This window comes from Nuphar pumila, chromosome 17, assembly GCF_984573655.1.
Source record: "Nuphar pumila chromosome 17, dmNupPumi1.hap1.1, whole genome shotgun sequence".
NCBI classification, from domain to species: domain Eukaryota; kingdom Viridiplantae; phylum Streptophyta; class Magnoliopsida; order Nymphaeales; family Nymphaeaceae; genus Nuphar; species Nuphar pumila.
The window spans coordinates 13,824,834-13,850,592 of record NC_143265.1 but is presented as its reverse complement, the minus strand read 5'-3'; the positions used below and the strand labels follow the sequence as shown (position 1 = coordinate 13,850,592).

Here is a 25,759-nt window from a genome sequence, read left to right as displayed (position 1 = left end):
AAAAAAAACCCTCTTGACATCTTACTTAAAAAAAAAAAAATTTACAAAAGCACGCCTGACTTTTTTATGTATTTACAAATACAGGACTGATCTTTCATAATTTACATTTAAATGCCTGGGTTACCAAACTTAATATCAAACAACCCCTGGCGACGAAAGAAACCGTCATGTGCTTCACAAAATTACCATTATACCCTTAAAAGCTTTAGAAATACCGTTTATGATACTTTTTACTGAATCGTACCGACACATGAAAAAACTCTCTATCTGAATCAATTAACAGTCACAGTTAGGGCCTCACAGTTCTTCCAATCAACCTCCAAAACTGAAAACACAAAGGGCAACCAATCTCAATCCCAACAAAAGCTTCTAATCAATCATTACCACCATATGTAATGGTGGGAACATGCCTATGCATAGACTTAAAATGTCTTCCCCACCATTCTTACCGATCTTCTTCCCTCTTTAGTGGCTTCCAACAAAGAACATCTATTCAACAAAGAACATCTATTCAATCATTACTACCATCTCTAATGGCTGCAACATGCTTTTGTACAGACCTAAAACGTCCTCCCATTGTTCCTGTCCACATTCCCCTCTTCAATTAAATGGCTTTGCCCAACAACCCCACAGTAGGGTCACACTCAATGGGTATAAAACAAGAAATAGAAAGAGGAAAAATAATGTTCATTTTTACCTCGAATCTCAAGGATAGGGGCGACCAGAAACAAGCCCCTCAATTGTGGACTTTCTCTCTCAAATCAGCTGAGCCAGAGCTTGGGGATGACTGACCGGAATATGCTCAGAAGTCACCGGAATCTACCCAGCCAAGTGCGACTCACGATAATGTACACATCGATCGTCAGAATATGCTCAACCAGATATCTCATTTGGGTTTAGCAAAGGGAGAGAGCAACAGGTGGTTTTGGAGAGAGAGAGAGAGAGAGAGAGAGAGAGAGAGAGAGAACAACTGTTGCAGCGGCCGGCGAGTTCCAAATGTCTTGAACCTTGGAAATTTGGGGAAAATGTGAGAGTGGGTGGATGAAATTTTCATTGACTCTAGGGATATCTTTGTCCTTTTCTTTTTAATAACCCGGTTTGAACCAGAGTTAACCTCACGGTGGCAATGTGGAGCGGCCGTTTTTTGAATTACCTGCTGCAAAGTTCAACAGTTAAATGTAAGTTTCTGAAACATTAGCAGTTATTTTGTAAATAAGTCAAAAGTCAGGCGACTTTTTGTAAAAAAAATCGGAAAAGAAATTCAGAACTCACGTATCAACTCTTGTCGCGTGTCGATTATGCGCGTATCATTGTGACGCATTGTTAAGCAGGTGCTTATCTGCTCTGCTTGCATGACTACATGAGCACCAATCTCAGCCCGTATTGTGAGATTTGCTGTGGGTGCACACGATGAGTGCACTCAGACTGAAGCCCTTCCCTCCTCTTCGTCTTCCTCTTCCCCACCTCTCCAATCGCTCCAAGCCTACCACCATCTTCCTCCCTTCTCCTTTCTTCTCTTTTTCCTCTCTGCCTCCTGCTGCACCCCTTCTTCACTCAAGAAGATCTTATTCTTCTTCTTTGCATCAGGTTGCATCACACACCTCCGAATCGTTAGGCAGCATTTTCCTACCCCTCCTTCAGTCCCAAGAAGAAGAAGAAGAAGAAGAGGAAGAAGAAGATAGGGGCAAAGTAGGGGAAGAAGGAGAGGATGCAAAGGATGCAATTCATCGGTTCTTCAAATCTCGCGCCGCGACGCGAGACCCTCTTCGGGAAGGAAGAATCCGTCTCAAGAAGAACCGGCGCTTGGCTTGGCACGTTGAGGATTTCGGAGACGAAGAGATTGAAGACGATGAACTCCTATCTGTGATTGCCGGAGAAGATGGTTCCTCGGTGGGCGGGGGTAGTCGAAGAGCTGGAGAAGGCCAAGCAGAGGGAGAAGAAGGAGGAGAGCGGGAAGAAGGTCTTCCGAGGGAAATCGTGAGGATCACGAAGGGTTTGCCGCCGAACGCGACGCTGAGCGACTATCTGAGCCCGTACGAAGGGCGAATCGATGCTCGAGGATGCGTCTTGGTGCTTCGGGCGCTTATGGAGGAAGGGATGATCATGCCCTCGCTGTATTTTTTTGAATGGATGGGTTTGCAGGAGCCAGGATTGGTTACACCCAGGGCTTACTCCCTCCTCTTTACGAAATTGGGGAGGGCAGGAATGGGCGACCGGATTATGATGCTCTTCGAAAACATGCCCAGAGGGAGCCAATTTCGCGATCTTCATCTCTACAACTCCATCATTTCTGCGCTATCGTCTTGCGGAAGGTATTGATCCTTCTCATTTCATCTGCTTGTGAACGATATACTCTGTTTTTTCATTGTTTAGAAAACCCATTGGAGTTGGAATTTCTTGGCCATTAATTATTAGCTCTGATATTGAGTAGATGTGCTAGTGTTCTTTTCCTGTGTTCGAAGAATATCTGAATTCCGGTGTATTCAGATGAGAGTACAAAACAAACAACAACTACGCCTTCATCCCAAAACAATTGGGGTCGGCGATATGAACCAAAAAAGAAAATCATTCTGGGTCTTCCACATGAATCCTTCTCCTCCAATCATTTCTATCCAATGCCATGTCCTCGGTGAGGTTCAAAGCATTCATATCCTTTCCTATCACCTCCATCCATGTCTTCCTAGGCCTACCCCGACCTTTTTTAACTAATATATTTTCCCATTTCTCCATCCTTCTAACTGGAGCATCATTAGGCCTTCGCCGAATATGTCCAAACCACTGTAAATGATTCTCTCTCATCTTATTTTCAATGGGTGCAACGCCTACTTTCTTACGTATCTCCTCGTTATGAATCTTATCTTTTATTGTATTTCCACACATCCATCTCAGCATACGCATCTCAGCTACACTCATTTTTTTAATATGATGTCTCTTGGCAGCCCAACATTCTGTACCATATAGTAAAGCGGGCCTAATAGTCGTCCTATAAAACTTTTCCTTCAACCGCAATGGCATTCTACGATCGCACAACACTCCAATTGCATTTTTCCATTTCATCCACCCAACCTTTATCCTATGATTTACATCTCCATCAATTTCTCCATACTTTTGAATGATAGATCCCAAATATTTGAAACAATCATCCACCAGTATTTCTTGTTCACCAAGCTTCACTACACTCCCATCACTACTTCGTTGCTTACTAAACCGACATTCCATGTATTCTATCTTACTCTTACTCAACTTAAAACCTCTTGCTTCTAATGTCTGTCTCCATACTGTCTCCATAATTCAGATGAGAGTATAATTAGTAATTGGGGACTTTTGTAATTTGCTAGAAATCCAATTCCAAATGTTTGGTAACTCCAAATGCCGAATTCTGATTATTGAGTTGACAGTTTAGCTCATTCAAAGACGCCATTATGATCCTTTTCTTTCTTCATTATTTTTCCTTCTTCCTTCTATGCCTTTTATGTGCTGTTGCAATGGGATTTGTCTGTGTTTTTTTATCTGTTAGAAATATTGTCCTGTAATTTATGCTTTTTATCCCATTGCAAGATATTTTCTCATTTCCTGCCTTCTTGTTATGCTTCTTCTGTTGATTTGATTGCTTCATGTGAGGAGGAAACTTAGACATGTTATTGGGTGTGCATATTCTGTGCGAATGATTAGAGTCCATTTTGATCCTGAACTTTCTGTGGGGCGGTGAAGTACATGTTTCAGTGACTTGAATTGAGACATTTAGCGAGATCAAGCTGTTGGAGAATGTGTTTGGCCGCATATAACCTCTAGTTTTGGTGGATTGATCATTTGTGATTTCAGTGTGACCTAGACCATGTAAGATGGGAGGCATCCAACAATAGAGGTCATGGCATACTATTTACTTTGAAACCCTTCTGGTTGAATCTTCCTCTCATGGGGTCTTATTCACCCTCCCTCTTTAGCTCCACAAATATTTCTTCTCAAGTTTCACATGGATTGGTCTGTATAGCTTTTTTTCTTCCCAGGGCATTCTTTGATGATGTGATTCCAGTGCTCGTGAAGCTCTTTCGACCCATTTGGACCCACTTTTTAGGTTCAATATTAAGTGTATTTGGTAAAACAAATGAATCTCTGACTGCAGGCTATGTCTTATTTTTTCACAGATTAAGAGGTTGTTGGACGTATGAAGAAATTGGATAATGCAGATAATATCTCTCTTTATTTGTTGAATTGGACTGCATTGGCACTCAATGGTAAAAATGTTGTACTTAGAAACATTACAATAGATGATATGGCTCTTAGATTATATAGGGAATTATGGCTACATAGAGAGTGTCATTCTTCCCTGTGTCACCTTTGTATAATTAAAACTTCCCCAAATGTAGCCTAGCTCAAAAGAAGAATAGGCATGTGCTTTCCGTTATCTTTTTTGTTGGTTTATCCTATAATTTAGTCAATATGATATCTTTTTACCTTTTACCAGATCATAAATGATGTAGGATACCATATTACAGTTGAACTCCCAAGTAAAAGGATAATTTCTAAAAGTCATTTCCTACAAATACATTTTTACATTACTCCCTTAGAAAATACAATATCTCATATAGGCCCTTGAGAAATCATAAAATTCTTGTCAAACCGATAGCCTATGTATTATTATCCATCGAGGATCCAAAACCATTAATCAGATCTTATGAAACTTTTCCATCAAAGATTTGATAAAATTTTATCAATTTTTTTAGGGAAAATTCCATTTAGGGGCCAACCTTTTTCCCTTAATTCCAAATATGGATCTCACATTTATGAAATTCCAAATATGGGTCAAACTTTCCCTCAGTGACCTTCATCATTAAGAGTTCAAACTATTTACTTTTTCTCTTTTTATGAGGATGAATGAGTACTTTTCAATTTTCAAAGGACAAGAAACCAAAAGGAATCACGTTTTTCAAGATGATAGATGTTGATTTGAGGTCTCTGTTTGACTGTTTGCAGAGAAAGTTTGGCCCATATTTGGAATTCTAGAAAAGTGTGGCCCATATTTGGAATAAGGGGCAAAAGGTTGGCCCCTAAATGAAAATTTTCCAATTTTTTAATAAAACATTTAAAATTTATTTATTAAATCACCAAGTTTATTTTTTTATCCAAATTAGTATTCTTTCTAAATGCTAGATATTTTGCAATTTGGTTCTGGATCCTTTGTTGGATGCTCACCATTAGTATTTTACTAATTATCCAACTTACACCATTGATAAGTTTAGTAACTTATTTAGGTGTAGTCAAAACAATTAGATCATTTACTTAGTAATAAATGTGTTCCTTAGCAGAAAGATACTCTGAACTTTTTTTATACTTAGAAGGCTTTCTGTTGACAGTAACTAGTTTTTCAAGATATTTTCTCACATGCAATCAGTCAGTATACAATTAGGCACCCATGTATTGATGCAAAGTTACAACTTCAATGACTTAATACCTAGTACATCACAAACACAAGTATATAATTGAGTTGCCCATCCCCATCCATAGTTGTGACTACTTCAGGTACAAGGATCTGGAGAAACTTGTTCTTTCATGTTGATCCAAAGTCAAACATCCAGCTGTTGTATAATGTAATATTTGGATCCTTATGAATATCATATTGGCCATCCCATGCCCAATTTTAGTTCATATACCCATCAACATAATGATCTCAAATGAAATAGAGTTGCATCAAATACATCATAAAATAGCTTCTTATTGGATTGTCAAGAGTACAATTTCTAACAATCTCCCGCCTTCTCCTAAAAGCCACCAATAAGATACAGGCTTTTCTCCCATTTTAAAGAGTAGTTGGCCATTCCAATAGAATCACTTGGTCACTTGGCTGGCAGCAACTTGAAGGTCTTCTATAAAAAGATTTTGGGTATAGTAATTTGAGTCTCACAGATTGATACCATGTAAAGTTTTGAGATGAGAGAGAGAGGAACTTTTGGCTATTTTAGGGCATAAGGATAGTTGCATTTGAAGCCTCCCTAAACTGGTCCAGCTAGACAAATATAGATCCCCCACCCCACCCCCCAACACACACACACACACACAAGGGCTGGTTTTGTGAAAAGTATTCTCTCAAGGGTTGTTTGCGTGCAACTGTTTTCAGCTTTTATTTGACTTACTGTATCCTGCAACACTATATCCTGCAACAATAGCTTTTATTACTTCTTTAGCAGTAATTTATTACTTATCCAAGTGCATGGTCCTCTGAAATTCTGGTGAATTTTAATTGACGCTTATGCTATGTCACCTACTTAGCTGTTGAACATTATTTGTTGTCTAACATGTGCTAACCATTCTGGGGCATCAGATACCAGGATGCTTGGGATATATATGAAGAGATGGAGAAGAAGAACATCCAGCCAGATCATGTGACTTGTTCAATTCTACTTACTGTCATGAGGAAAGATGGTTGTAATGCAAGAGATGTTTGGCAGTTCTGTGAGACAATCACTGGGAAGGGAGTAAAAGCAAGTCCAGAGGTTTTAGGTACTCTTATAAAATCCTTCTGCGATGAAGGTTTGAAGAAGGAAGCCCTCGTCATACAATCAGAAATGGAGAAGCAAGGGGTCTATGCAAATGCTGTAGTTTATAACACCTTGATGGATGCTTACAGCAAATCAAACGAGATTGAGGAGGCTGAAGGCCTTTTCCTTGAGATGAAGGAAAAAGGCTTGAAGCCCACAACTGCTACATATAACATTCTGATGGATGCATACAGCAGAAGAATGCAGCCTGAAATTGTTGAAGATTTGCTGTTGGAGATGCAAGATTTGGGCTTAAAGCCAGATGTTAAATCCTTCACATGTTTGATAAGTGCATATGGAAGGAAGAGGAAAATGAGTGATCTTGCTGCAGATGCTTTCTTGAGAATGACAAAGGCTGGGATTGCACCTACTTCTCATTCTTATACTGCATTAATTCATGCATATTCTGTTGATGGATGGCATGAGAAAGCATTCAAGGCATTTGATAACATGAGACGTGAAGGTATAAAGCCATCCATAGAAACATACACTGCCCTACTTGATGCATTCAGGCGAGCTGGTGACACTAAGACTTTGCTAGAGATCTGGAAGGAAATGATTGATGATAAAATTGAGGGCACAAGAGTGACTTTCAACATTCTACTTGATGGTTTTGCTAAACAAGGTCACTATGCTGAAGCAAGAGATGTGGTCTATGAATTTGGAAAGTTTGGTCTAACTCCAACAGTGATGACTTACAATATGTTAATGAATGCTTATGCACGTGGAGGTCAACATTCCAAGTTGCCTCAGCTTCTAAAAGAGATGGCAGTATTGAATCTAAAGCCTGATTCTGTCACTTATTCAACCATGATCTATGCTTATGTTCGTGTTCGGGATTTCAGAAGGGCATTTTACTATCACAAGCAAATGGTGAAGAGCAGACAGATGCCTGATGCTAGATCCTACCAGAAGCTCCGGTCCATTCTTGATGTGAAAACTGCAGTGAAAAACAGAAGAGATAGGAGTGCCGTACTAGGTATAGTTAATAGTAGCATGGGCTTGTTAAAGTCTAGGAGGACTAAAAAAGATGAGATGTGGAAAAACAAGAAAAAGAGATCCATGACAAACAAGCTAGATTCCTTGACCTAGCGTTTCTCTAGTCTCTAACCACAATGCAGTAGCTCAGCCTTTCTAAAATTGTTCGTACTCAAGAAGAGACTTGAAAAAAATCAACAGCCTAGACAAAGTCAGCATGAATGAAGATTTTTGCCAGCAGAAGCTTGGGTTCATGTTCTCATTGAAGAAATATGACGATAAACAAGACAAAATCAACAGCCTAGACAAACTTGCCATGAATGAAGATTTTGGCCAGCTGAAACCTATGGCACATGGATACGGCTGCAGACACGGGGATACAGCCATTTTTATGAAGTTTTCAAAATGACTAGTATGTAGGGGGGGGGGCACGATATGAGGGCCAAAATCGAGTATTCATGCAACATAGGCAGAAACTTGTGGCCTGACCCAAATGGGTACTAGATACATGGACTCTGCTCATTGGTTGATATTGGCAGGAGGTGTGTCTGTTTTGCAAAAGAAATTATTGCAAATGATGTGGATATTAAATAGCATATAGGCCATGCCTTTATTTTAGGAAAGATGACTCCATTTTCTAAGTTTTGTATTTATGCAGGCCTTGTGTTTATGGGTCTATAGCATGTGCAATTAGCCACATAGTAGTAACAAAGATTGATTTGTGGCCTCAAATGTATTTATAATATGAATTTTGAATGTCCATTTTTTCTTATTAGGTCCTTCTGAGTTTGTTTGCCAGCATTAGAGGGCTGCTGTTTTCCTGATCTTTGTCATGTTGCTAATTCTGGTTTTTTGCCGCTCCTTAATACTTCCTATATTTCTTCCTATATTTATTCTTACCATGTTAGACTGCCACCGAGGTGGTATCCCATGTGGTAAGCGGGGTCCTGTGCCATGCTGAAGGCCCAGGTATCTGGTAGGGGTCTGCCTAACCGCAGCTTGCCTTTCAAAAAAAAAAGAAAGTTAGCTTAAAGATCTTAGGTGTAAAAGTGCTCGTATAAGTTTTCACGCACACAGATATATATTAATACTTGGTGCTATTGAAGGCACGGAGCTATTGAGTACAAATCACCTGCTTTTCATATGTATTAGGATTTTTTGTTGATTGAACTTTATAGATGTGATCTACAAAGTTTGTTTAGTAGAAAATGAGTTTTGAATCATGTGATTGTAACAGGTAAGCAGGTTTTTTAAGAGCTTCAAAAATCAATGGCTCACAATGCATTAAAATTTCATTACTCGAATTCATATTTTTAGACCGAAATAACGCGATCCAAGGTTTGATCCTAACAATCCATATTGAACATATCCATGTGGTCAGATTCAGTTGATAAACTTGAACCTATGATTTCCAGCTCAATAGTTTAGTCCCTTTAATAGTACCACCAAATATTAACTCAACCCCATTCTTGTAGACGAGAATACTAAATCAACAAACACCATCTGATCTAACAGAAAGAATGGCGTCTTAAAACAAGCTGATTAATAAAACAAAGACAGACTTCAAAACCCCGTTTGTAGGATTTGTATGGTGATGGCAACCGGAGCAAAAATAAGCTAAGCTTTTATTCAAATGTAGTTTTCCTGAAAGTCTGATCACCCATTTGCCATAACAGCCAGAGTACCAAGCTGATGATCAATAAGGATCTCTCTCTCTCTGCATTTTCAAACACCTTAACGATAAGAAAGAGCCAGAAAACAGCAGATCGGAACTGTTGCACCCAACATGCCATGGCTTGCACCTAGACCCAACCAGGCTTGGACCAGAAAGCCTGAGTCAGGCTGGCCAGAAGCCTACTCCTGTGTGTGTGTGTGTGTGTGAGAGAGAGAGAGAGAGAGAGAGAGCAAAAAAATTAACCATCTTTGCAGTTAGGTAAATAGTGCAATTCTCCGTAGCAAATTCCCCGATGGTGCAACAGCCAGAGCCTCTAAATGACTAAAAATGATAAATATTCTAAAGTCGAAAGAAACTGATGGCGTAATCAATTCAATCATCCATCATAGAGAATCATCAGATTCATGTTAGCTACAGAAAAGTCGAACAACCTCATTTATTGCTTGAACAGCATATTAAAATAAAATTGATGCTTATGACTTCTGAGAAGTATGCTTCAGATAAGTACCGTGCGAAAAAGAGAAAAAATGTTCACAAACAGAACTAGAAATGGAAAGGATCATGCAATAGGATCCTTCAGTTTTGCCTTGACCAACAGTTCTCGAACTCGCTTTATCTCCATCTCCTTCTCCAGCCTCTCTTGCTATAATGAAGTAAAACAGGAAAATACATTAGTTTATTGATGCTAAACATAAGCATGCAATAACTTTAGTCATAAAGATCAAACCTCTTTTTAATGATAGGCAAGCTGGGGTTAGGCAGACCCTGTAATGAAATGGTGGTCTTCAGCAAATGCACAAATAACTCACACAAAAGTGTCTATTGGAGACACTACAAGCATGACCCTTGAAAGGGTATAAAAGGAAGAACACTTTGAAAAATAAATAATACTTTATTCATAAACAAAATGCTTAAGAAGCATTATACTTTACATTGAAGGGGTTCACCCCTATATATACAAAAAAGTGGAAGAGAGAGGAGAGCTCATTTTGAGCTCTCCAAAAGAGACGTTGGATTTCAACGTCTCTTAATATAGCTGTTGGACTACAGTCCAACAGCATTTATTATTATAGTTGTTGGAATATAGTCCAACAGCATTTATTATAGTTGTTGGACTACAGTCCAACAGCTATTTGCACGATCAAATATCTAGTTTCTATTGAACTAGATGCTAAAAAAGAAAATAAAGAAAAATAAAAAAAGAAAATAATAAAAGAAAATATAATAATATTAAATAATATATATATATATATATATATATATATTACAGTTTACATTTTAACACCCCCTCAAACTTACGGTACAATGAGCGAAAGTTTGTCTAAGAGGAAGTGAAATCTAGGAGCAGCGAGAGGCTTGGTGAAGAAGTCTGCTAATTGATATTCTGATGTAACATATGGCAGATCAATGGTTCCATGTAAGTATTCATCTCTGACATAGTGACAATCCATCTCAATGTGTTTAATGCGCTCATGAAATGTCCGGTTGCTTGCAATGTAGATCGCACTTTTGTTGGCACAACACATCTTTGAAGCTTGCGTTGCTTTAGCTCTCATATCCGCTAGCAATCGTCTGAGCCAAACAACCTCCATAGTGGTGGTTGTCATGGCTCTGTATTCAGCTTCGGTGGAGGAAAGAGAGACTTTCTGCTGCTTCTTGCACCTCCATGAAATTAAGGTTTCACCTAGGAACACACAAAAACCAGTAGTTGAGTGTCTATTATTGGGATCACCTCCCAAGTCAGCATCAGTATATGCAATTAAATTTAATGAAGATGAAGCAGACAAGAAGAGTCCTCGTGAAAGAAAGGATTTTAAGTATCTAATAATACGCAAAATCGCTCCCATGTGCACGGAGGTGGGAGCATGCTAAAACTGACTGACTGTATGAACCGCATGAGTTATATCTGGCCTAGTAATGGAAAGATAAGAAAGAGCTCCAACAAGCTGTCTATAAGGAGTAAGATCATCAAGAAGTTCTCCATCATCAATTTTCATTTTAACATTGACAACTTATGGAGTGTCTACTTTCTTATCATCTGTAATTCCAGACCTAGAAACGATATCAAGAGCAAATTTAGATTGAGATATCAAATACCCCCGAGGGGAATAAGCAACTTCAATGCCTAAAAAATATCTTAATAAACCTAAGTCAGTCATTTCAAAGTGAGTTTTAAGAAGAGATTTGATATTTGCAACTCCCTGTTTGTCGCCTCCGGTGATGATCATATCGTCCACATAGAGAAGAAGAATAATGATGCCTGCATCAGATTTCTTAACAAACAAAGCAGTGTCAGTTAAACAAGGTTGAAAACCAATATCAAGCATAACATGACTAAATCGGTCATACCAGACTTTTGGAGCCTGTTTAAGACCATAAAGAGCTTTTTCTAGACGAAGAGTTTTACCCTTAGGGATACTAATACTAGGTGGGGCTTCCATGTATACTTCTTCAACGAGATTTTCATTCAGGAAAGTATTTTTGACATCTAATTGAAAGATAGGCCATGTTCTAATGGAGGTCAAGGTTATTAAAGTTCTAACAGTAGTCATACGGGCCACAGGAGCAAATGTTTCTTCATGATCGATGACATACTCTTGGGCATATCCTTTTGCTACTAAACGGGCCTTATATCTTTCCAGGGTCCCATCACTTTTGGTTTTGACTTTGTATACCCACCTACAACCTATAGGTTTCTTACCCGGAGGGATATCTTGTATCGTCCAAGTATTGGCCTTTTCTAGTGCATCCAATTCTATTTTCATGGCTTCTATCCATTCTATATGATTTTTTGCTTGAGAATAGGATGATGGTTCAACATATGATTGTAGTAATGTAATGGCGGCCCTATACGTGGGTGAAAAAGATTCATAAGACACAAATTTTTCTGGAGGTTTATAGATTCTAGACGTTCTTCTAGGTGAGACTTCAGAGTATTTTTGTAATGCACATGGAAGATTTTGCTCTCTACGTCTTGAATATTGTAGACTAACATCCCTATGGATTTGCTCTTCATTATCATCATTTTCAACAACAATAGGACTTTGATCATTGTCAAGGTCACATCCAACATCACATTCATTGGATTTTGAAGTTGGATCAATTAAAAACGAGTATTCAGTGACATCCTTGGATTTTTCAAATTCAAAGAAGCTTTCTTTTTCCAAAAAAGATACATTTCTTGACACATAATTTGTCATTTTGAAAATCGAAACACCTGTAGCCTTTTTTATTATCAGCATATCCTAAAAAGGCACATGGGATTGCACGAGGAGAGAGTTTGTCATTTCTGTTCGTGAAAACAAAACATTTGCATCCAAAGACTCTTAATCTAGAATAATCTGGAGTTAAATTAACAAGCTTTTCTATTGGAGTTGTATTCTTTAATGAGGAAGATGGCATCCTATTAATGAGGTAGATGGCAGTTAGGACCACTTCAGCCCAAAAACTTTTTGGAACTTGATTTGCAATTAGCAATGTCCTAGTAGTTTCCATAATGTGCCGATGTTTGCGTTCGGCTAGGCCATTCTGTTGTGGAGTGTGTGGACATGATCTTTGATGTGTAATACCATGTAAATTGAGATAGTCTTTGAATTCGTTGGACATAAATTCTCCCCCTGAATCAGTGCGAAAAACAAAAATATCATTTTGAAACTTATTTTTAACCATTTTATGAAATATTTGGAAGTTAGCAAAGACATCAGATTTATGTTTAAGAAAATAAATCCAAGTATGTCTAGAAAAGTCATCAACAAAAATGACATAATATGTATAACCACCTTTGGAAATAACTAAGTGGTCGTGAGGAAACAAAAGTTCTACTAAGAAATGGTAACCTTTTCATTTTGCCAAGAATGCAGTCTTTACAAGAAAAATTTTCAGAATTACAAAATTTTTCCAAACTTGGAAAATATTGAATTTTAGACATATGAGGATGGCCAAGCCTTTTGTGCCATAAATCCAATTTTAACTTCTGAATATTATAACAAAATGCATTCTTGGGTAATTCCAAAAAGTCCATGTAATAAAGTTTTCCTTCTCTATGGCCTTCCCCAATCAGCTTCCCTGACTGACGATCCTGTACCCAACAACCATGAGAAGAGAAGGAGATATTACATCCATAATCAGATATTTGCGAGACAGATAAGAGATTCAAATTAAGTTTAGGGATATATCTAACTTCTGGGATAAAAAATCTTTTGGATTTTTGAAGATTTTCAAAACATCCTATTCCTTTTACTTCAAGAGATGTGCCATCGACTGTAAAAACCTTTGACACACTTGAGTTATTTTTAAGACATTTGGATAGACTATTAACATTTGGGGTCATATGAAAAGAAGCACCAGAATCTAAAAGCCAAAGAAAGTTACCTGGACCAGAGAAAGATGCAACTACCGCTCCAATTGAGGCTTCGGTTGAGGAGGATACCCCTTTGAGAAGAGGTTGAAGGATTTCCATCAGTTGAGCCATAGACACAGGTGCATCTTGATCTTTTGACTCAGATTCAACAGATGCAACTCTTTTTTCTTCTCTTCTTTTTAACTTTGGACATTGAGGCCTATAGTGCCCCGGTTCATGACAATGATGACAAATAACTTTTCTGTCGTCGTTTTGCCTTCCAAAATGAGGCGGCTTGTAAGTACGAGTATGATTCCCCGGTCTAGATACAGCTAAAACGGAGTCATCATCAACTTTTGGAGTACTTTTTCTAAGTCTATTTTCCTCCATAGTGAGCTCTTCTATAGTATCAACAATAAAAAGAATTTTTCCACGATGTAAAAGGGCCGATTTGGTGGATTCAAACTTCGGCCTTAGACCATTCACAAATTGATAGAAATGTTCCATATCGAGTTGCTTTTGGCGAAGCTCGATGTCTTCGGCACAATGCCATTTGGGCTCAAGAAGAGTCAACTCTTCCCAAAGTTCGGACAACTCATTATAATATTCTCGAATAGTTTTATCTTTTTTAGTCATTGTCCGAACTTTATCTTGTAAATTGCATACATGTGCAATATCTTTAAGGGAATACATGTTTTGAGGTATTCCCAAGCCTTATCGGCATGCTCAAACTTAGCTAGACTAGAGCATTTTTTAATGTTTATGCTATTGATGAGCCATGACATAATTTTTGAATGCCCTATCCTCCATTCTTTCCATTTCTTTTCATAAGTGGCTAACGCCTTACTCTTCTCTTCTTCTGTTAGAGGAACCTCTTTATCACCCTCTTTCTTGGTAAGAGATAGTTTAGGTTCCAAATCGGAACCATCCACTATACTCCATAAACCTTTTCCCCAAATGTGGTGCTTCATAATCGAAGCCCACATTACATAGTTAGTATCATTTAGCTTCATAAGAATGATGGTGATCTTATCATTGTCATCCATCTTTTACAAGGGTAAGAGATGAATAAATAGGAGGAGAGAGAGAGAGAAAAATAAAAAGAAAAAAAAAAGAGTAGACAAAGGAATAAGAGAGGATACAAAACCAAAAAATTTTTATAGCACAAGTTCGCCTTTCTTCAAACAAATCTTCTTGAGCCAAGAACAAGGTGATGAAACACCTTTTGTAAATGTGGCACGGAAATCGAGGCGGAAGCACTTCAAGATCTAAGCATTTCGTAGCTCTGATACCATGTAATGAAATAGTGGTCTTCAACAAATGCACAAATAACTCACAAAAAAGTGTCTATTGGAGACACTACAAGCATGACCCTTGAAAGGGTATAAAAGGAAGAACACTTGAAAAATAAATAATACTTTATTCATGAACAAAATGCTTAAGAAGCATTATACTTTACATTGAAGGGGTTCACCCCTATATATACAAAAAAGTGGAAGAGAGAGGAGAGCTCATTTTGAGCTCTCCAAAAGAGACGTTGGATTCCAACGTCTCTTAATATAGGTGTTGGACTACAGTCCAACATCATTTATTATTATAGTTGTTGGACTATAGTCCAACATCATTTATTATAGCTGTTGGACTACAGTCCAACAGCTATTTGCAGAGTCAAGTTCCTGTGACTGGATCAAATATCTAGTTTCTATTGAACTAGATGCTAAAAAAGAAAATAAAGAAAAATAATAAAAGAAAATAATAAAAGAAAATATAATAATATTAAATAATATATATATATATATTACAGTTTACATTTTAACAGACCCCTACCTGTTACAAGAGCATAATCGATTCACATCAACGTACTGAAGGAAACCGATCTGGTGGTTTATCCTTCCAACACAGATCATTACCCAGGACCCTTAGTTTTTTTAGATGAACGGGCACATGGTTACATTCTTTAGGGGACCAAATACGTCTGAATTGAACAAACTTCATGAAGAAGTCTATAATCTCCTGATCGATCAGTCTACATGAGATTCTATTATCTAAGGCTTTCCAAGAATCATAAAGATCAAACATATCCATATATTGGTGGTCAAAAAATATTTACTTATAAGTACTTGGAAAATTACAAGCAAAAACAGAAAACGTTTTCAGTTGTATAACACAAACAAGATTACTCTAACCGTTGGAATAATTTTTTTTTATTCTTGCAAAATGTACCAAATCTTGTTTTTCACACTTTTGCATTTAAAAATATTGCACTCGATTTAAGAAGCCCCTCAAACTAATAGGCAAACCTATAATAACACAAGAACATGCCAAAAATGTCCTCAATGTCTATCATAAAACCCAAACCACGACCCCCACAGAAAATGGAAAAGCATTTTTCATATGTTCAAATGCCTTTTTTAACAACAAAAATGATACTGAAACTTAAAAAATTGATCATGACTCAAATAAACTTGTAACAACATTATTACATCAATCGTTACCAAGAAATAAAGTTCCAAAACTGATTTTTCCAATTTTTTTTTGAATTCTAATTTGTTAAATTGCAGGTTTTCTTAAGAAAAATCACTTTAGAAATTCTCCTAAAAATTACTGATTATTGCAATCAAGATTTTCAAAGGCAAGGGGACTAATGAGGTCTTCTTGAAAATTATCAATGAGGCATAAAAAGGGGTAAACCTCAATATATTTCAAGACGTAAAGTTTAGAGAGAGAGAGTCACTAGAATATGTTTACTGGAAATATGTTTAGTAGAGTGAACTAATATTTTCCAACACTTCTTTTGGCGAATCTGGCCCTGCAGATGCATTCTACACGGTTCATTTGCTAGGAATCGACTGTCGGATCGTGTATTTTCGACGAAAAAATATGATTTTTGGATGCTCGAATATTCACGAAAATTCTGAGCCATTGATTTTCAAGCCTTACAAGATCCTACTTACGCGTCATAATCAGTCAATCCCCATAAAACCGAACATGAAGATTGCACCCGTACCGTGAGATTTAAGAAAAACAAAAAAAAATACACAAAAATCTCGGTTCATAATCCGGTCTATTGGATCATGTATTTTCGATGAAAAAATACGATTTTTGGATCCTTGAATATTTATGAAGATTTTGAGTCGTTGATTTTGAACCCTTAAGAAATCTTGTTTATGCATCATAATTGGATGATTCAAGAGCTGGTCCTTATAAAACCAAGCATGTAAATCGCATAAGTACGGTTAGATTTAAGAGCAAAGAAAAAAAATCCATGAAAATCACGGTTCACATGGTAGTTCACATATTCTAGTGACTCTCTCTCTCTCTCTCTCTCTCTCTCTCTCTCTCTCTCTATATATATATATATATATATATATATATATATATATATATATATATATATATATATAAAATAAATAATAATCATTGCAAATAGTATATGAAAACCAAATCCATAACACAATTTTCAACCTTATTAATCTCATAAATAATTCTTATGAGCAATTTATATATCAAGTTATGACCAAATACAACTTACCTTTCTGTGCTCTTCTTCATTGCATTCCTCAAAATTATAGTTATCAAAGGCAGAAATCTTGTGGAAACTGAAAATTACATGCAAAAATATGATATAGAAAGACGTACATATACAAAATAAAACATAACTTACGGCAACCTCAATAAATGCGACAATTTGTGGTGATGATAAGCTAAATTTTGTTTAATGTCAAAAACATAGAGGAGCAAATCTTACAACAGAAGCCATCAAAAGGCAAAGATGAGAAGTAAAGCAAGAGCAACAGACCAACAATTTGGAGCATACTTAATTACCTTTGATTAAATCTTTAATGAAAATAGTCTTTCTCCAATTCTTTTCTTGTTTTGTTTTTCAGCAATCAGGAACCACAAGCTTTTGTTTTCTACCTTTCAATATCTTTTAAGCAACCACTAATATATTATCTATTTGTATCAAGTTTTTGCCACATGTAGGTTGGTTTTGCAAGGCTTCAAAAATCAACAGCCCACAATGTACCAAAATTTCATGACTCAAAAAAGCATAGTTTTACATCCAAAACAGATGATCCAAAATGTGATCCCTAGCAAACAAACCATGCTAAACTTATCTATGAGGTTAGATTTAGTGGATGCAACTTCCACCTATGATTTTCTAACTAGATTGCATATAGTAGACAACAGCCAGAAATATATTAACATTCACTATTTTTGCTATACTATAAATAAGTGTACCCTTTCTGCTTTTTTGTGTTTAAATGTCAATTTAAGCAAAAAGTAGCCATAGGATATGGCAACTTGGTCACACCGTGTGTAACACTATGCTCCAAATAGGTAACCCCAACACAGGCGCATGTCTCTCATAGAGGCCCATTCCTGATGGCCTGATGGCCTGATGGCCTGATCCCTCCCCTACCGCCACAAATGTCATTGAAAATTTCCATTATATGGTCACCAAAATATTTTCAGGTCAGGTCATGGATCGCAGTGGGTCCAATAATTCAAGACACCCACAACTATTATGGTGAAAATGATATGTTGGCATCTTTGTATGCATAGGCCCACTAACCAAAAGTCAAGCTCTTGAGAGATTAGGCATGTTATATCACCTTTCTCAAGTGCTAGTCATTAATGTGTTTAAGCCATTGAGTGTTTTAAACCTTCTAATGATGACTATTTTTGTTTTTCATAGTAAAGGGAAATATTTTTAAGGAAATTTTAAAAAACACACCTAAAGTTTTGACTATAATCAAACACACATAAGGTTTCAATATTGTTAAAAACAAAAGGTACACACCTAAGTATTTTCATGGTTAATTAAAAAGGTCATGAGTTTCCTTCCATTAAGGAAGCCATTAAATGTGTTAAAATTACCATTTTACCTATAAAAACGTTTTAGAAGAAAACCAAACTTTTTGAGTAATATTTAAAAACACAACCATGTTTTAAAGAAATTTCTTCCTTGAATAGCAATATGGTAAGTACGATGGAAGGGGATGGAGTCCTTCCCTGCTATAGGCAATTGCAATGCTAGGAGTTGAATAGCCAACTTGGTGGGTAGGAGACAAAAAAATGTAGGAAATCTTAATAGAAAATAATTAGAAAAAAGATTGTTTCAAGGGTATTTTATAAAAAAAAGATTGCTCCCAGATTTCACTTTCTCTTGGACAAACTTTCAGTTTGCTACAGTTAGATATTATATGATGAGCTTTGCTAAGACAAGAAATCAAAAGGCAGTACTCCCAAACTGATCCCAATGTGTGATGGAATAGAGGAAAATAGAAGAATTTGAAGAACTAGAGACTGGCTCTACTGCTGGGTACCAGAATATCTAGAGGAAGATGTATCCCATTATATCTAGTAAATGCTATAAATAACAGATAGATGTGAAATGCACATATAGAGGATTGAAGGATAGGATCTAATGCTTAATATATGCTCTTCCAGTAGAATTTTCTCTTCGTGTTCTATCTTAATGAAATTTTTGGCTTTTCTAAGGGACACGGATTCTTTAAGGGTGTGTTCTAGAACACATAGAAAGGGGCCTCACGTGGAACAATGCAAGGAGCCTCTCCATTACTAAAACAGGGGTTTGCCTTTGAACAGGACACTGTGAGGCCTCCGAAAATGGTGCCTTTTCTGTGCTATAAAATGGGTCTTAAGTGCAAACACTACTTTTAGGGTTCTTTTCCTGAGAGGTATGTGTTACTTCTGTACTCTGTGTGTGTAGTTGTGCATGTGTGTGTGCATGAAAGTGTTGTAACTCTGTATCTTAAGTACTCTGAATTGAACCCTGATATGTTGCTGATAAATCTTTATCATCTTATTTGACCAGTCTCTAGATAAAATTGCTTGGTCCGAAACTTTGGACTGGTAATCACTATGTCATGTAGACACATGGGTACAGATACAAGACACAAAGATGAATTCATATGAAAATCAAGACACAGGGAGACATACATATTTAAATACTTGAATCAAGTTTAAAAAAGTGTTTTGAAAGAAAATGTACAACAAAGTAATAAACAAAAACTACCAAATGAAAAAAGTGGTTATACGAAATATGAACAAATAAGAACAAGTCAACAGTTATTCTAGTATCATTTCAATATGTATCAGGAGCATGCATTAGAATTATCAGCACCATGGCAGCATGCTCTCAAACCCTAAATCAAATTTACAAAGGAAATGAGAAGAGGAAACAACAAAAGAAAGAAGTTACAAGATTGTAATTATTACAAAAAACAGCAGCATGATCCTCCTAGAGATTTGACACAGAGCCATGTCCTTATCATAAATTGGTAGTTCAAAATAGTGATGATGCAATATTCAACAGTTTTATAATTTTTAACCATGTTGGATAGGCTCTTTTTGTTTTGGACAGGCACAGCCCCCTCAAGTTCCATTCAATAAAATCTCAGCTTGAACTCATTTTTTAACAAAACAGCCAAGCCCAAGCATAACCAAATGGCTTATTTTGTCAAATAAAACTGAGTTTGATGCTTCAGATTAATAAGTGCTCAAGAAAGCTCATTTAAAACCTAAAGTAAAAAGTTAAAATATCTCTTTATATGGTATAGGCTATGTCACATGGGTACGAGTATGTATGCCGATGCGGGTGCGGGTGCGGGTACGGAGGGTAGGACAAGGCAATTTCAAAAAATGTGGGTATGGGGACACGTATATATATATATATATATATATATATATATATATATATATATATATATATATATATATATATATATATATATGTATATATATATATATATATATAGAGAGAGAGAGAGAGAGAGAGAGAGAGAGTAATGGGTCGGTGCCAAAACCCATTTGGTCCTAAATGGGTTTTTCGGGCTTTTTTCATTTTTTTTTTAAATTCTGATCATACAGATGTGATATATGTACTTAATTTTATAGGGATCAACTCTTGAAGCGTTTGATTCCAACACATGGGTGGGTTTTTATAAAGTTCGAAAAATCAATGGTCCAAAATCTTTGTAAAATTTTGAGGCTCCAAACATCAATTTTTTCATCGAAAACACATGATCCAGGTGTGGATTCTTAGTAAATCAACCATGCCCAACACATTTATAGGGCCGGAACTGCGTAAAAAGCACCAGAGAAGCTGAAAAACCCATTTAGCACGCGATTTAGGACCAAATGGATTCAGCACGGACCCATTTTTGGGCTAAAATGCAATTAAAAAAAAGATATAATATATATATATACCCTCTCTCTCCCCTTGTAATCTCCACCCCACAGCCTCTCTCTCTCTCTAGGTAACCCCACACCACCACCTCTCTCTCCCTCTCTTCGTAACCCCCACCTCTCTCTCTGGCACTCTTCTTCTCTTCCTCTTCCTCTTCCTCTTCCTCTTCCTCTTCCTCTTCCTCTTCCTCTTCTCCTCTTCTTCTTCCTTCTTCTTCCTCTTTTTCTTTACCTTCTTCCTCCTCTCCTCCTCTTTTTCCTTCTTCCTCTCCTCCTCCTCTTTTTCCTTCCTCTTCTTCCTTCCTACCGAGTGTCAAACTACATTAAAAGAAAAAGAAAAAACTTGGCATCGGGTTTGGATCTTAGATGGACCTGATCCGAACATACCCAAAACGTACTTGTGCCGCACCTGGTACCCACACCTGTGTCCGGACGTGTCGGCATGGGTACGTTAGATCATATGGCGTGTCTGTGTGACATAGGGTATAGGTTTGTCAAGAAAGTAAATGAAATGCAATAGTGAGGATGTTTTCTCACAAGTGAAAGGTGTCAAATCCCCTTGCATCTTCTTTACAATAAAGTGAAAAATAAATTAATACAGCAATAAAGTTTCCAAAGCTTGTCTTGAGCTCAGCCAAGGAAAGCTTCAACATTTATGCCCAACCTCTGCTTGAGCTTGAGCTTGAGCTGAAACAGCCTAGGCTCAACCTTAGCTCAGCTAATGACCTATCTCCAACTAATTAGCTGCAATACCTGTCTTTATTTTATAGGGACTCAATCGATATATACCAGTGTGTGGCACATAGACAGTTAAGTACACTCATTCCCTTTGAATTCATTTTGGAATCTCAAAAAAAAGAGAAAGTAGGAAAAATAAAGAAAGAAAGAGAAAAGAGGGGGGAAAAGAAAGTATGACATAGATTCAGCTTTCTAACTGAAGGGTGGAAAGTGACACAAAACAAGTAGGTGGACATCTAATGTGTGTTTATGTAGTCAAAGTAGATAGGGCTCAGCAGTTGACTAGGACTTGAACAGGCACCGAGAGGTAACTTTGAACACCTGCATATAGTTTCATGGCATGGAACAAGGTAAAGTGCAGCTCCCAGTTGACGCTTTCACGTACTCCATTATTATCATACATCTTGATAAATTTGTGTCATCATCCTCTGGTAATGACAGTAAGCAATGGAAATATAGGACCTTATGCGTTAGGTATGCTTTGAACTTCATCTACTGTAAGAGTTCCAGATTTATTTGTTATGATGCCTAGAGGGAAACAGATGACCAAGTACAGTAAATGGTTTTTTATATCCCCTCAAGTATTGACTGAAATGAACAGTTTCCACCAGCTTTCTTAGCATGTTCCTCTAATCCCAAATTTTGTGAACCCTCAATTCTTCATTGAGGTTGAAATTCTAGCATGGCCATCTTGACGAGAATAATGCGGTGTTGATATGTCATTCTGTTCCTGACCACTGCCTCTCATTATGGGAATGGTGTGTCACTCCTGCTCAGACTGAAAAAATCACATCATTCAAGCAAAACAAGCTACTCCACAAGCAAAACTTATTTAGCCCCTTCTCCAACTTGTTAGGTTGCCTGATCAATCAGGCCTCTTGGATTTCCCTCAGTGGAGTAGCTTCTCCCTAATTGAGACGCTCCTTCTAGAAACTCTAAATAAGGTGCTGCATAGATTCATACTGCACCGTGGTGCAGTAATGCTCATGATATTGTGCTGCAGCATAGTATCATGCTTTGATACCGCACTGTGATGCAGTATCGCCCTCTCTCTCTCTCTCTCTCTCTCTCTCTCTCTCTCTCTCTCTCTCTCTCTCTCTATATATATATATATATATATATATATATATATATATATATATATATATATATATATATATATATATATATATATATATATATATATATATATATATATATATATATATGAGAACTGAACATATTAGGCCCTCTTTCCTCATTCTGCCCCATTAAGCCCCATAGTTTGAAGTGTTTTATGATAGATCTGAACCTTTAAATGTGTTTAGCATGCTCAATTTAGTGGGAGCTGACTCTTGGATCATGTTTTTTGATGAAAAAACGTATTTTTATGAGCCAGAAAAAATTGATGCCTTCATAGCCATTGATTTTGGATCACCAGAAAAACCTGTATACAGGTCAGATTCCGGTGATTCGAAAGCTGGTTCCCACTAAACAAAACCTATAGATCACATTTATAGTGTTAGATGCGAGAAAAAAATACCAAAAACTATGATTTTTGAAGGGGCCTAACCGGTAGAACGAGCCCATTATATATATATATATATATATATATATATATATATATATATATATATATATATATATATATATATATATATATATATATATATATATATCATGTTTTTTTTTCTCACAAGGTTTTTAGGTTGCCTTGCCTAATACTAGGGGGTAGTTTTGGGTGTTATCTTATGGTGTTTGGGATTGGGAAATTAGGAAATTCACTGGATAAAATTGGGGTATCTACATACATATATCATGTTTTAACTATAAAAATAATTAAAATGGTCAACAATATATATATATAATAAAAATTTTGATATTACAATATTAATATTATGAGATGGAAATATATTTTAACTCTCTGTAATTCACACTACATTCAGCCACGTAAGCTTCCACATCAGCACAATGGACCCTACACCAGCTGAAATTGCCCCTATGGGGTGTGAGGTGGTGTCTTGGATTTGGAGGACGGATCCTAAAGCGTCTTTCAGTATGGCCAATATAACAAGTGCCGAAAATGACACTTGAATCTTGACCTGTATAGACCCGACTCACTACTCTATAATAAATGGACCACAAATTAATATCAAAACCCAATGTCCCGCTACACCGGCTCCATTAGAGCCAAAAAGTTAGAGCATCAAAAGAAGCAATCAAGACATCCTGAGCCAGCACCTCAGAACATGGGGTAGTTAGTTAGAGGTAAACTTTGAACAAGTGAGTCTATAATCTTACTCCACTCAAAGAAATTCTTTATCCCAATTTGACTTGATTATTTGCATTAACCCCATAACCACACCAATCATCGCCCTTCTCATAATCTAAAGGCAGGCAGACAGCTCGACGGTCACATAATGATCCATCCTAACAACAATTACCATTTCTCCCATTAAACTGTACTTTTCATGGAAAGATACTTCTACAGGGAGAATGTTTCACACAATTCAATGCAACAAACATCATGGCTGTTAGGAGAAGACAGGATCTCATTGCACACATGGGGAACGAGCCAGTTCGACCATCCGAAATTCGACAGAAGAACCACCTTGAACACACAACCAGCACAAAAGCATACACACCACCATCACAGTGTTCCATTATCAACCACCTGTTAGGATTTGGGCAAACGAGTGTGCTACCTTGCTGCCATCTACTGCCGGAGACACAACTCCTAAATCGACGGACGACGGTCGAGTTACAACCTGCAGTCGTAACTAAACCTAGCTGCCCATCAGTTACACCACCCACCATGAAAGACTCGAATCTCCTGTCGGGTGCGCATTCATCGATCATAGTAACAAAATCTACGTTTTTTCCCAGCCATTTTGTCGTCCAAACGACGAAGATCGCGAACGAACACGGTGCCATCCGAATCGATTATCACCAGAAAACAAGATGATGATCGAATCAAAGCGGTCTCCTTTTCCGAATCGATCAGGCTGAAGGAAGGAAAATTGAAACTGATAGCAGCAACTACTGAATAACAGGAGATCAGAGAGAGAGAGAGAGAGAGTACCTTCTCGTCTTGGTGCAAGGCGATCCAGACGTGCAGACGATCCATCGTGTGCCAGAACATGAAAGCCCCCAGCGTCATTCCGAAGAACGTGATAACCTTCACCATCTTCGTCTTCGCCTTCGCCTTCGCTTCCCGCTTCTCTCCACAACCCCAACCAGACTTTCTTGTCCCCCTCTTCCCTTTGGGAATGTTACCGGTCCCTACTTTTTACTTTCATGTACGAGTCTGCGTGTCAATATGACACGAATACGTAAGACACGTACATATGCCAACGGCGACCCGATTCCGAATCCCTATTAACCTGATTTAAAAAAAAAAATTAAACAAAGCGAATCGTATTAGTTATCAGTTTTCGATTCGGTTTAAGGATTTCATGGCCGAATTCTAATGGATATCAAAATCCGGTTACATGTATTTTGCCTGAATCAGTATTAGCTTTTTTCCATCTGAATCTGAATTCAAGTCCGATTAACCAATATCCAATTAATCATATTTTGGTATTGGTTACATCCCACCCGAACCCGAACTGTTTACGTCCTTGAAGACACTGGTATTTTTAATATTTTGTTTATAAAAACATATGATGTGAATCATGTACAACACGCTTCGTTAAATGTCACAGCGAGCAGAAAGATCCATCGCGACTAGATCTCTGATTAGGGATGGCAGTGGATCGGGGCGGGGGACAAGGTCTCCACCCCTGCCCCATCTCAAAATCCGAACCTTCGTCCCCCTGCCTCCATTCCTGTTTCAAGTCCTCCATCCCCGGTCCAAAAGGAGGCGAGGCGGGACAGGGGCCGTTTCTACTCGGTCTATAATTATCCCTTGAAGGATTGGGGATGGGGCAGGGCGGGGCGGGGTAGGGCAGGGCGGGGATTGAGATGGGAACGGGGCGGGAGAAAGCATAAGTCCGTCCCCGCCTCCATCCTTGCACAAGGATAGATTTTTAACTTTGATCCCCGCCTCCATCCCCATTTCATGCCCTTCATCCCCGGTCCAAACGGGACGAGGTGGGGCAGGGCCCCGTTGTCCACCGGTCCACTGTCATCCCCATCTCTGATCTTAGGAGTGGTTTCTCCCTAAAAGAAATGTAAAGTTGCCTCCTAAACACGTGGCCCAATATGAGCTTAGTGGCGGAGCATGCTGACCCTGACCCTGAAATCCCCAGTGAGGGGGCTTAGGTCAAGGTGCACAGTGCCCACCCTAACCCGAATCAT

General features: G+C 37.7%; 2 protein-coding genes across 3 annotated transcripts; one reads left to right on the top strand and one right to left on the bottom strand.

Annotated features, from left to right (window-relative positions):
• The first annotated feature begins 1,391 nt into the window (after window positions 1-1,391).
• Window positions 1,392-8,293, top strand: EMB1006 (Pentatricopeptide repeat (PPR) superfamily protein). Its single transcript, XM_089992609.1, has 2 exons — window positions 1,392-2,312; window positions 6,320-8,293. The coding sequence occupies exons 1-2, from the start codon at window positions 1,411-1,413 to the stop codon at window positions 7,626-7,628; spliced, it is 2,211 nt and encodes a 736-aa protein (XP_089848735.1). The 5' UTR covers window positions 1,392-1,410; the 3' UTR covers window positions 7,629-8,293.
• Window positions 8,294-9,553: 1,260 nt separating this feature from the next.
• On the bottom strand, window positions 9,554-24,718 carry LOC149811678 (uncharacterized). Of its 2 annotated transcripts, XM_089992666.1 has the most exons (3): window positions 24,543-24,718; window positions 17,061-17,127; window positions 9,554-9,832 (listed from the first exon to the last, which is right to left on the bottom strand). In XM_089992666.1, exons 1-2 carry the CDS (start codon window positions 24,645-24,647, stop codon window positions 17,104-17,106), a joined length of 129 nt encoding a protein of 42 aa, XP_089848792.1. In that variant the 5' UTR covers window positions 24,648-24,718; the 3' UTR covers window positions 9,554-9,832; window positions 17,061-17,103. The 2 variants fall into 2 exon arrangements, with proteins under 2 accessions (XP_089848792.1, XP_089848791.1); XM_089992665.1 differs by lacking the exon at window positions 17,061-17,127 and having other exon boundaries at window positions 24,543-24,717.
• Between the last annotated feature and the right edge of the window lie 1,041 nt (window positions 24,719-25,759).